The sequence below is a fragment of the Trichogramma pretiosum genome, unplaced genomic scaffold, assembly GCF_000599845.2.
Source record: "Trichogramma pretiosum strain Unisexual culture from Peru unplaced genomic scaffold, Tpre_2.0 scaffold53, whole genome shotgun sequence".
In the NCBI taxonomy this organism is placed as follows: Eukaryota; Metazoa; Arthropoda; class Insecta; order Hymenoptera; family Trichogrammatidae; genus Trichogramma; species Trichogramma pretiosum.
The window spans coordinates 198,482-211,508 of NW_019641626.1; the positions used below are offsets into that span (position 1 = coordinate 198,482).

The 13,027-nt window shown below is 41.3% G+C and overlaps 1 protein-coding gene across 1 annotated transcript; it reads right to left on the reverse strand.

The window, feature by feature from the left end:
* Window positions 1–12,171: 12,171 nt before the first annotated feature.
* On the reverse strand, window positions 12,172–12,669 carry LOC106651193 (integumentary mucin C.1-like). Its single transcript, XM_014369608.1, has one exon. The coding sequence runs from the start codon at window positions 12,667–12,669 to the stop codon at window positions 12,172–12,174; it is 498 nt and encodes a 165-aa protein (XP_014225094.1).
* Window positions 12,670–13,027: the final 358 nt, after the last annotated feature.

A 13,027-nucleotide genomic window follows, 5' to 3' on the forward strand; every position in this document is an offset into this window, starting at 1 on the left:
ACGGATTTAAAGGCACTCGCCAACTCGCGGTGGATTACTTAAATATGCTATCATCGTATTCAATGTGGTTGAAAACTGGTCTAAATTTTCGGAAATTATTGAATTGCCATTTTCAGGTCAGTTAAAGTGCGCTTAATATTTTTAACATAACTGCAACCAAAAAATTGCCAAACAATCGTGTATTTTGAAAAATTTCAAATGGTCAGATTTTGATCATTAGGCAATTACCTATGTCGACCATTTCTGCCAGGGCTGCTTAAAATTGTAATGTATGATTTTACATTGTACCTGCATCAAATTCGAGGGTTTTTTTCCAACGGTGTAACTAATCAGTAGTGTTTCGGAGTAATTGCCGTCCGTGACCCGCGCGTCGTATCCGCAGAAATCGGCGCACACAAAAACGATCGTCATTTCGATTCGTACACACATACTCGTACGTAACCGCGTGCAGCATCAGCAGCAGCAGCACTCGGCTTGCTTCTTTTTTCGCGTATAAATCGTTAACGTTGCATAGCGTTATAATTACTTGGGAGCATCATTTATCACTCTCCTGCGTGCGCGGAGCACGACGATCCGTGCAATAAATCATGGGCGACTTTAGCCGGGGCTCGCGCGATCGGTATGCCGCGCGCTCCAGCTTCGTACGTGTACGTATAAGTGGTATCGTGCGCAGAGAGCCCAGACCGGAGATGCGCGAATCGATGCTTTTTTTTCTCTCTTTACTTCCATCTCCTTTTTTTCAATTTAACGTTGCAACTTCTTGTATTTTATTACGTCGATGCAGCAGCAGCACCGGCAGCGCGTATATTAGTACGCGATGTATACGCTCGAGCGATTCAATTTCTTGTCCCGCGACGAAAAATAAAAAGTGCGCAGCTTAAATGCCGCAGTACAGCTGATTCAATTTCGCGAGGTCAATTAGGAAAAATTCATCTCTCGAATTCTGCGCGTGTCATCCTGTTCGTCCAGAGAGGGTAGTGGGGCGCGGAGAGGCAAAAACGTAAAAAACTCCAGCTTGAGCTTACGAAGAAAGGAGATTTTGTTGACGAAGATCATTTTAAAAAAAACTTTTAAAGCAAAGAAAGACACACAAGTATCGTAGTAGAAGTTGCAACTAACAGTACAGCCGAGCATTAGAAGCATGCTTTATTTATGCAATTTTCACTTGGCACTTGCAGATTGACAGACGGAGCTACACGCCATCTAACGGTGGAGGCTGGTTCTAATTGTGATTGAATTCTCATCGATATAAACTATTCGCTACGATTTAACAAAATTTGCACTCGCTGTTACAAACAACACCGGGTAATTTTCCCGAGCACAGCGAGCGGGGTATTCCAATCGTCGCGAATTTTTTGCCCCATTCAATTAATTTGTACGAGAATTCCTAATCCTCGTTCTTTTGCTCCTCTCTCTCTACAAACGAGCTGAGAACTGGTAAATTTCGTAAATTAGGACGGAATCCACGCGCGCGCGTGTCTTTAATTCAATTACCATGGAGGGCGTGGATTCGATTGCTTCCTTGCTCGACGTTTTTTTTTTCTTATTTTTATTTTTTTGGCGTGTGTGGTTCCGCGCGCGCGTGCGCACACATTCTTGAGATGAGATAATAAACGAAAGCGGGGGCCATGATAGGTTGCATACACACGCATAAAAGCACACAAACGAGAGAGAGAGGATAAGCATCTTTTTCTGTGCGGCTGGTCGGCGGCTCGGGCTCGCGCGCGCAAGCCAGCAAGAAAGTGTATTATAATGTTACAGGCTCGACGAAAAAGACACGGGTAAGATGTCGAGGAGATAAAATTGTATTATACACATATACCCTCTTGCGGCCAAGGAAGGACCCGTGACTGCTCCCGCTGGTTATTTGCTATTCCCGAGGCGTTTGCAGCTCGTGCGCTTCTGCTGCTGTTGCTGCTACATACAATATACTTTTTTGGGACTTCCGTTTGTCTCATTTATCGTATATAATGCGGCTCGTCGACCTTATAAGTAATGTAAACGTTGTAGTGGTGCGCGAGCCTCGTTATATACAAGGTACATCTTTTTATTAGCTGGCTCGTGAGCAGTGAGCTGCAGCAGCGATCCATTGTGGCCTGCAGCTCCTCCCGGAATATTTGGCTACAGTCACCGCTGCTACGCATACACACACACACACACACACATCACTTTTGAGATTTATATTGTTTTATGCGGAATCGTTTTTGCTCGTCGGATATATAGCTTTGCTCGCGCGCCACGAATAACATCACGTGAGGTCGACGCGATCACACAATATCAGGGATTCCTTCTCCGTTTTTTTCGTTTCATTTTTTTTTTTTTGCTTTATTGTTTATGCTTCGTCTTGCATAGGTACGAACGAATGCTGTTTACGCGATATGAACTGTTTTAATGTAATATTTGTTGAAACCTAAATTGAGCGTTTTTGAATAAAGTTATAATTCGTTTTGAAAGAAACATACTCGTTTTGAAATTGAGGTAGCGTGAGCCGAGGCCGCTCCAGCTCGTTCTCATAGCGTCAAAAAAAATCTTCAATAAAAACGAATAAACGACTGTACACAGAAAATTTGTTTATAAATGATGTAGAGCTATTCAAATATGACTGAGCAACATGTAAATACAGAAGCCTGTGTCTGACTGTAAACAATAGTAACAAGCAATTGTTACGTAGTCTTCTAAATACTGAAAATTCTAATTGACATTTCGTAGATCATACCCTACGTAATATTCTACGTATATTGTATTTAATTAATTTTTATCTTTAATTGAATGATCGCTCGTTTAATTACCGAGACTCATTGAAGTAAATGTGAAAAGAGATCAAAAGTGACAGTGTAGTTCCGTCCGCGAAAAATACGTTTGAGAACATTTTCAAAAGATATTCACGAAAAAGAAATCAATTATGAATAGGCACGAAAACGCAATTAACGATGCACAAAATAATTCTGAACGCGAGAAGAGTCCTATAGATATTGTACCTGATACACGTGAAGAGTTGCTCTTACATCAAAAGACAAATGATCGAAAAGATTACGCCTGCGAGTTTTGTGAGAAAAAATTTGGAAAAAAATGGAGTTTGTTTGGGCACCAAAGGACAGTACACGAACGTCGCAAAGATTACGTTTGCGACGAGTGCGAGAAAAAATATGGACAAGAAATACAATTGATCAATCACCAAAAAGCAGTTCACGAAGGTCGCAAAGATTACGCATGCGACAAATGCGAAAAGAAATACGGATACAAAACTCATTTGCTTGTCCATCAGAGGACAGTACACGAAGGCCGCAAAGATTTCGCATGCGACAAATGCGAGAAGAAATTCGGACGAAAAGAGACTTTGATTATCCACCAAAAGGCAGTACATGAGAAGCAGAAAGATTATGAATGTAAAAATTGTGAGAAGAAATTTGGACACAAATGGAATTTGCTTCGACATCAAAAGATAGTACACGGAGGTGGTAAAGATTATGCACACGAAAAACACTAAAATGAATCTAAACAATCGCCAGAATAATTCATCATTTGTCAGTGTAAGGAATGGTTTGCAACGGAATATGATAATCGAAGCCCTCAATGAATTTTTCATTTTTGACAATGATAACATATCTAGTTTTGGCTCTTATTCTGTGATAGCACTATTGGCGTCGAAAAAATGCCAGCTTTCAGAGTATTTCAGACTATGTACTTGAAATTGACTGTAAAATGTAGAATTCAAAGTTTTTCTGCATCTTAAGGGAACCTTCAGATTAGAAAAATAAATTTTTTTTCGACGATTTTTTAATAGGATATAACAACGTAGCTCAATAAAACTTTTTGCACATACTTCATCGAAAAAATTTTGTTTTATTTTTCGTCTCCCAGTGACATGTTCAGATCTCTCTTTTCAAATCTGCAATAAAAAATTAGTCAACTTTGCACGCATTTTTTACTATTAATGAATAAATATAAACATATATGTTTATAATAGATTCATTTTCGTAGCTGATGTATCAGAATACTTTTTTTTCTATCGTCCATTACGTGATGTGATAGATCATCAAGTTTTGCAGTTTATAGATTTATGCGTTTTGTACGTGCATGTGCACACGTGTAGGTCAATGCAGAAAACGAGAGAGGAGGAGAGAGATCAACAGAATCCAGATATAAGCGGAAAAGAACAGCGAGGCGAATTCGATCCAGACATATAAAGGTATATGCATCAATGCAACTTCTCTTCGCTAGATCCGAATAGCGAGAGAGAGAGAGAGAAGTGAAATGCGGTTGGCTACTGGAAGCAGCAAGTTGTAATACAAACAACCGCCGATCGGCCGAACAGAAGCTGCAATATTTTATCTTAATGCTTCGCTTCTTCGGATGCTCATATATCATAATATTATGCATAATTTTTATTTTTTAGTCTCACATTTTTATCCAACGGAAATGAGCTTTTTTGTGCAGTGTATGTGTTTCGCGATCGATTCTTTGCTACAAGGCGCGTGACTCATTCCGTTGGAAAAATACCGCGGAATTCGAATTTTCGCGGGCGCGAAACAGATCGGTACGCTTTCATCGCGCTGTTTGCACATTTCGTCTACGCATAACACGCATTCCACGCTCGTATATTTATTGGGATCGCACGAGAGCAATTTTGACGTCTTTATTAATTACCTGAAATCGATTGAAATGGTAATGAGCTCGCGGCGGTCGATATCCAATTAATTGGTTCAAAGAAGCCATAATAATATCGGTATTATTACCACTATATAGGTACTCGAGATTATATTTACATAGATGCCGTACGAATATTTCTCAATCGTCCGCGGGAGCCGATCTGAAAATATCATTATTACGATATAATGTATATCCGCGGCGCTCACCGCGCATACCACATTATATAGTTGCGAATATATGGCAATCGTATATTACGTCGCGGCCCGGCTTAGAACGTAAAAATCCGATTAAACTTCCTGTTTCTTTCTTTCTTCTTTTTTTTCATGAGACAAATCGCTGAACTGTGATATTGCTTTACTACTTTACTACTACTGCTTACTATCCATACGCTATTTTGCACACACGCGTGTCGTTCGGAGCCCCGCGCGCGCGTACATAATCGAATTAAAATATACACGAGTTAACTCGCTCTCCGCGCAGCGGCACACGAGATTTCTCGGAAAGTCGCGCGCGACATACGTTCTCTCCGGGGATAATCGGTGGGTGATATATGCCACTCGAGAGAGTAGTATATATATATATGAGAAAAAAAATAAAGAAAGAATAAAGAAGAGAGAGAGAGAGAGAAAGATGGAAATAGTAGCCGAAAAGTCAAATTATTCATTCATCAGTCAAAGCCGCGCGCGCGCGCTCAACTGCTGCTGCTCCTTCTCTTTTCTCGCTTGTCAGGCGCTCTCGCGTACACACACGACGAGTAAATAATCGTCGATTATAATATCCCTTTTGTCCCATCGAGGCGTATACACACTCACCCGTGACGCGCGTATTATAAACGTATATAACAAAAGCTCGTTATATATATAGTGTATCATTCTGGATATGTTGTGTGTGTGTGTAAAAAAGGGATACTATACTCGCGTTTATACCTGTCTGTTTCTCTTATTCTTCTCATCCTCGTGCTTTCTTCTCTCTCTCTCTCGACACACATCTAGTTATAAAGTCGTTGCTGCCGAGGACTCTGCTGCTGTTGCTGCTTCTGCCTGGCAAAAGAGCTCTCTGCGCGCCTCTTCGGTTCATTCGATCTTAACAACTCGTATATAGTAGAAAAAGAGAGAGAAAGAAAGACATTTGTGTGTATGTGTGTGTGCACGCGGCAGGAGAGGAAGAAGAGCCCGAAGGTATATACGCCGAGTGGATCCTTCGCTGAGCCGTCATCCTCCTCTTCGGGGGGTCTCTTTGTATACGAGAGAAGCTGCCGCGCTTGCAGTTGTGTTTCATTTTATTATTATTTTTTTCATTTTTTTACGACGAGAGACGCGTTCGACGCGTAGTACCCAAGACACGACGACGACGACGATGATGATGGTCATAGTTGCTCAACCTGCAGCAGCAGCAGCAGCAGCAGCAGTCAAGTCTCTCTTGGTTGGGCCTCGAGTTTATAATAATTCCAAAATGCCGCGTGACGATGGCATATAAAAGGCGCGTGACCGCCGAGGCAGTTTCAGTTTAGAGACGCAGACGGAGAATGGTTAGTATAGGTGGAGAGAGAGATAGAGAGAAAACCCACAAAGGCTAATGCCGTGAAATTAATGAACGTCCACTCGAGAATGTCTGTGCTGTGTATATTAAATGCTGCTATTGGAATACAGACGAGTCCCATGGCGAATCTACGCTGCTACAGTTCAAGAATCCGGCGAGGGAACCGGAAATCGTTCATCGATCAGTTATCGATTTAATAAAAAAAAAAGAATAAAAACGAGAGATCTACGCGATATTATGTTGATTCTAAGCAACGAGGTTCGGTGTGTCCTTCTCTCTGTATCATGACAAATAATAAATGTATGAAAATAATCTCAAGAAGTGAGTATTAAATTCACTTTTTTTGAATTCTACAGATAATGCTGGATCTAGTTCATATGGTTCATCAAGAATAACATTTAGTAATCAACAAACTTCAATGACGAGAATATAAAATAATCATATGTTTGTTTCACAACTCCTCATCACATCTCAAATTTTCGAATTTCTAGCAATAAACGGGGACTGCCTCAAAATACAAGCTGCATGAAGACATCTCATTGAAGGTCTTCCGAAAAGAATGAAATCCTCACATCAAAAATGTGTTTATTCCAAAATATTTATTCCAAAAACTTTTCAATATTGAAATGAAGACTAATTAGTACCTTAGTTACCGCTAGATGGTGCATTCCCAAATTACGAGAACTCAAAAGTGAAAAAGCAAAGTTTTTCGTATAAATATTTTGGAATAAACACATTTTAATAGGATTTTAATTTTCCACAATCGACTAACGACTCAGGCGAAACTCCATTATAAGTTACAATTATAAGTGATTCATTGCGAATCTAAGTAAAGATACGATTTTGGACGCATTTTTTTTACTTCAATGATACGAAATAAAATCATGTTGTTATTAGAGAGGCTCTAGTGTTCACTTCGGCGCCCCAAAAAAAACTTTCTATGCAACGCGATCGCAGAATTAAATTTTTCGGGTTTTCAAAAATTAATCACTTAGTTCAGCGCAGGAGGGCGGCAATTTTTCTGATTGTCCACGGCTGTGCGTGCGTACTCGAATACCGAAACGAGTGCGATTATACATCACTGCGATACGAGAAGCTCAAAAACTAACAAACTTATTAAAGTCACACTGTAGTTTGTGCATTAGCTGCGGGTCGTGCGCGTCTCAAATCGAATATTATATCACGTGTACGTATAAGCGTATACGCGGATGGGATCAAAGCTCCTTCGGCGCACCGATACGATGATTTTTTTTCTTGCTCCTTCTTCGGTTCTCTTTAATTCCACCGTACGCGGCTGCTGCTGCTGCTGCAGCATTGCCGAGCGCCAGGACCTCATCCTCTTTATCTCTCTCTCTTTCTCTGTCTCTCTTCATCCTTCAAATCTCTTAAAAATATATATAGATATATGTATATACGCGAACAGCTGCGGAGCTTTGCGACGACGACGACAACTGCGACTACCGGAGAACATCAATCGTGCTGCGTGCAGCAGCGCACACGTTGTCGTGCTCGTCCTCTCTCTCTCTCTCCCTTTCTCATTTTTCGCTCGTTTATTTATATTATATTATATCGTCTTCGAAGAATACATCGCGCACGCGCCCGATAAATCACACCTTCAAAAAGCCGCGCGCGTCGCGCAAACTTATAAGCCGCATATACGCGCACACGAAATATTTATACCCAGCCGATAAGCAGCATCATCGTCATCGTGGTTGCCGAGCCTAGGTCCAGCCTCTCTCTTTTTTTTTGTACTTTTTTACATCCTCCCCACTTAAGATATGTTTACCCAAAAGGTTTCGGATATAAATTTCAAACTCTTTTATGTATCCCTGACACAACGCGGCTTGTGCGCGGCTCTTCGATTATATATAATAATGTCGCGATGCGGCGGCTCTCGGAAGCGACTCGCGCGATGCGATGCGATGCGACGGGGGCATGCGTATATTACATACGCGAAATTCCGTAGAGAAAAAAATAATATACCGTGCGTAGTACATCTCTGTATAATGCGCGCGAGAGGCATATTATATACATGTCCGAAGCTGCTGCTGGTTTATAATGTATTATACGCACGAGTTCTCGGCAAAAATACCCAGGTGGACTTTTTGCCAAAATATTTTCGAAATAATTAACTCTCGCGCGCTCGCGGCCTACTCGGAGCTCGTCGCTCGTTCAGCTCGATCTGACCATCTTCCTCGCGTTTTCATTATATATATTACAATGCCTCGCTATGCTGCTGTCGCTGAATTTGGCTCTCGCGTGGAAAAAATTAATATAATGGATTGTAACAATGCCTCGTTGAATTTTCGCAAAAAAATCGACTCACCTACCCGTTGCATTCAGCTAGGATAAGTCACAGCAGCAGAGATATGTTTAAGAGCTATGTTACATCGGATATGTGTATGTTTGTGCGCGCGAGTGTATTATATCTCTTAGAGCAAGAGTCCAGAGATTATTCTCCCTCTTCGCAGCGTCCGCGTGCTGCTGCCGTCGTTGCCGCTACGGAGAGCTCTCTGCGTGGACTCCGCCTTGTAGCCGAGCTCCGGCCGCGCTCGGAGAGCCATGCGCGTTTTCAGGGTCGTCTTAATTACCGGGTGGTCCAGTTCGGAACCCCATAAATATATTGCCCAAGCGCGCCTTTTACCTCGCTTCTTCTTCTCTCTTACCAGCTCGCGCACTTCTCTTTTTCTTTCGTTTCTTCTCTTTATTTCGCTTCTTTCTTTCTATCTCTCTCTCTCTCTCTCTGTCTCTCTTCTCGTGCGAAAAAGAAAGAGATTCCGCACGATGCCTTCGCTCTTTATCCATAAATATGCGCTCGGAACGATCCCGAAGCTTTGCTTCTTCGCGTGTACTTATGTGTGTGTGTGTGTGTGTGTGTGCACATCCACATACGTCTTTACTTCGATTCTTCGTTTATATGCTGCTCTGCGGTGCACACACACGGGTGCGTGTATAAGAAATTAGACATACAAAAAAATTTCGTACGTAGTATATTGCCCGGGCTAATTAATAAATCCGTAGCGGGTACGAGGGAGAGAGAACGAGCTTGTAATATTCCTTACGTACACATACGTACACGGACTTACACGTATAATATACCGAAGGGCAATTTTTCATGCGTTATTACTCGAGTTACATTATAATACGCGCAACAGCGAGAGGGAGAAAAGAGGATCCTCTCGAGATGCTCCTCGCGCGCGCGCTGTGTTTCTCTTTAATGCTATGCCGCGCTGGAATTCGTGTGTATATATAATAATATAATAATGTGCACGTACAACGCACAGAAGGTGCTGCCTCGCGTTTCTTTTTTCTTTCCTGCTCCTTTTATTGTTTTTTCACTTATCAACCGAATTACACACACACACACACACACACACACACACACGCATACACTCAAAAAGTTCACGGGTTAATTACATCGCTGCGCGGACACACACGCAGATTCACGCACGAGCGTATACAAGAGCGATCGGCAGTGGTGAATGCATAGTCATCGTTTTTGATCTTATGGGAAAGATCAACTCGCGTATCGTCGCAAGCATTCCTCTACAATATTAATGTTGACATTGCTCACATAAGACGATAATTCCTCTTAATGTACACGGTATTCGAGTGGGTCAGCAATCATATTTTCAATTGTTCGCGGTATTAACTGTGGAGATCGTAATTAATTTTCGCTCCTGCGCAACGCAGGTCGCTTATGGCTATTTTGATTCACTGGAAAAAGAGAAGAGAGAGAGGACAAAAAAAAAACAAATTTATAGATACACACAAAATAAAACGCAGGAAGAAGACATCACACGCGCACACACAGATCAAGACTTCATCAAACAATTATTATAATGTTATCCGTCGTGGGCGGCGGCGTATACATACAAGAGAAATCAGCAAATCAAAGTCAGCAACGCATTTTGATTTGTCATTCAGAAAATAAACTCGTCGTTAATTTTTATATTGGACCCAATATGTATATAGGATGTTATACAAACGATCCGCAGCGACGACGAAGCGATCGAGGCGATCGAGCGCGCAGAAAACTCATTCGACTCGTTCGTGTGTGCTGTGTCGCGCGCGTGTGATGTCTACGCTCGGGATTTCGTAGAAATGATTAGTTTGCCTATGTATACCGAAAAACATTTCCGAATGTCCAGCGACGGAGAGAGAGAGAAATCTGCATCTCGCGTACATTACATACCTATACCTTGTATTTCGCAGATTCGATCGATCGATCGTATTGGTCAAATGTCGAATTAGCAATTAGTTCGTTGCACTTTGAACGAGTGTATATAATTATTACGCGCCGACCTCCGGTTGGCCTCCGCGACGCGTTGAAATTCCTAGAAATTTCGCGCACACAGTGTACAATATCGGTCAATTGCGACCAATCCAATTTTACAACATATCCTATTTATAAAAAAAAGCTTCGAATCGTCGATCGACGTTTTTCACCTTCGCGCGACGCGGACAAGCGTGAAATTACATTACACGTATCGGTAAAAAAAATATTAATAATTATTCGAGGATCAGCAAAACATGCATTAATCTCCGGTGCGATTCGCGCTGTCTCGATTATATTTATTAATAACACATATAGGTCACGCACATGCTCGTACGCGAATCGGTCTGCTTACTCAGAACTGCGCTCGCTCGACTCGCGATTACGTTATATACGGCAAATATCGACCCAGGAATACAATCATGTATTATTGATTTTGCGTACACGACGACGACGATTACGATGTTGAGGCACGTACACGGATCGCGAGAAAATTCACACAAACAATATAATATGATAAATAGGCATATAGGCATACAAACATAGGAGAATAATAGTATTTACAATATAATATAAATCGCCGCACGGAGGATTCCACGTAAAGAGGAAGTTGTGCTCTTTCTTTCCCTCGTTCACTCGCTAACTCGCACTCGTGTGTGCGTGGGTGCGCCGCGAGCGAGTGCAAAGAATAGAGTTCGCGCACCGACCTTATTTCCTTTTTCTAGACCGTTCGCGCGCGAGCTTTTAGCTTCGAAGTCGCGCGAGAAAAGCTCGAAGCGATCGCGAAGTAACTCGAACTGTCAAGTTCTTTTTGAAAAAATAAATCAATCCTATAATCGAATTAACATGATCGCATCGCAGAAGTCACGGGTACATCCGTTTCTTTTTTTTTCGCCCGAAGCTCGTATACACGCACACGAGGTATTAATAACGTAATTCAATTTGGACGCGGGTATACACTCGAGCCAGATACGATCGGTACACACACACATATAATGTATGAATAAACGCGGAAATTCAAACAGGAAATTTATACGATCGGATCTCGATCGACCGATGATGAATTAATTCGCGTTGTTTGGCGTGCGCCGTGCGACACTCGTATACCAATGTAATGTAGTATACCAGCCCAAAAGTTTATAATACCCAGCGGAGATCGACCGCTGCTCTTCTCGTGCGTGGCGTATTATTTTAACATAATTATACAACCGCTGGTTCGAGATTAGCCCAAGTTTTTGACGTGTATTATACTTGATCCTTTCTAGGAAAAGACCTAGAAATTTGGCATGAATGTGTATGCATGTGTTTAAACGCACGCGCACTGAAAACGTGCGTTTTTTTTCTTTCGTGATTTTTTTTTTTTTTTTTTAATAATGATCGCATGGAGGGGAAGAAGTCAAGAAAGTTTTTAAATCCTATTCGGTCTGCTGCATTAGTAATAATAATTAAAACTAGATCATTTGTTAATGTAACAAAAAAGTCATTTATTCCATTTTTATGAGAAAAACAAAGAGTTTTGAAGTACAGTATTTTCTTTTAAATCACAAGCTTCGAATTGCAAAAATTCGCGTAAAATTCTTAATCGACTAATTATTACACTCGAATCATATTCACTCGAACACTCCGATCGTATAAATAAGTTTAGTTATAAATATTAACTTAAGTATCGACATATTTGATCCTAAACAAAAAAAACTAGCTGCAGCTTAGTGTCTCCTTCTGTACATGTAGAGGCCGAACACGGTGAGGATGATGGCCACCAAGACGATGGAAGTGACGACGAGGGTCGACTTGACCTTCGAGTTGACGTCGGCCAAGCCGGCCTTGATGATTTCTTGGATCTCTTCCTTGGTGGCTGGGCCAGAGGGTTTCGGGGTCTCGGTTGTGGCGGTTTCTTCTCCGGGGTTTGCGTTATTTGGTGCTACTGTAGTGGTGGCGTCTTCTTTTTTGTTGCCTTCAACTGGTGGTGTCGTAGTGGTGGTGGTGGTGGTGACTTCTTCTTTTTTGGCGGTTACAACTGGTGTTAGTGTCGTAGTGGTGGTGGTGGTGGTGACTTCTTCTTTTTTGGCGGTTACAACTGGTGTTAGTGTCGTGGTGGTCTTGATGTCTTTAACATCCTTTGGGTCAACGGCGGTTTCTGCTGGCTTGGCATAAGCGCATGCAGCCAAGGCTACCAAGAGGAATGCAATCTTCATCGACTTCATGGTTATCTGCACAAATTCAAACTTTATTAGTTAATTCAAAAAATGTTGATAGAATGATTTTATACGACTGAGTTTTTATTTTTTTTTTTTTTTAAAGCAAAATTCGAAAATAGAAATGATAACTTTGAGCTTAAATGGTAAAACACAAGAACTATGTTATTCGAATGTACTGATTCTTGATTCAACACATCTATTTTTTTCGTTCACAGTTGGTTCGATGCTCGAAGCAAAGCATTGCAATAATTTTTTTTTTTTCGAACTACACTGCGGAGCACAAGTAAAAAATTATTGTCACTTAATTTCTTATAGTGTAAATTTATTAAAAACCATTCGTGAACGAAAACTGCGATTTTTTTCA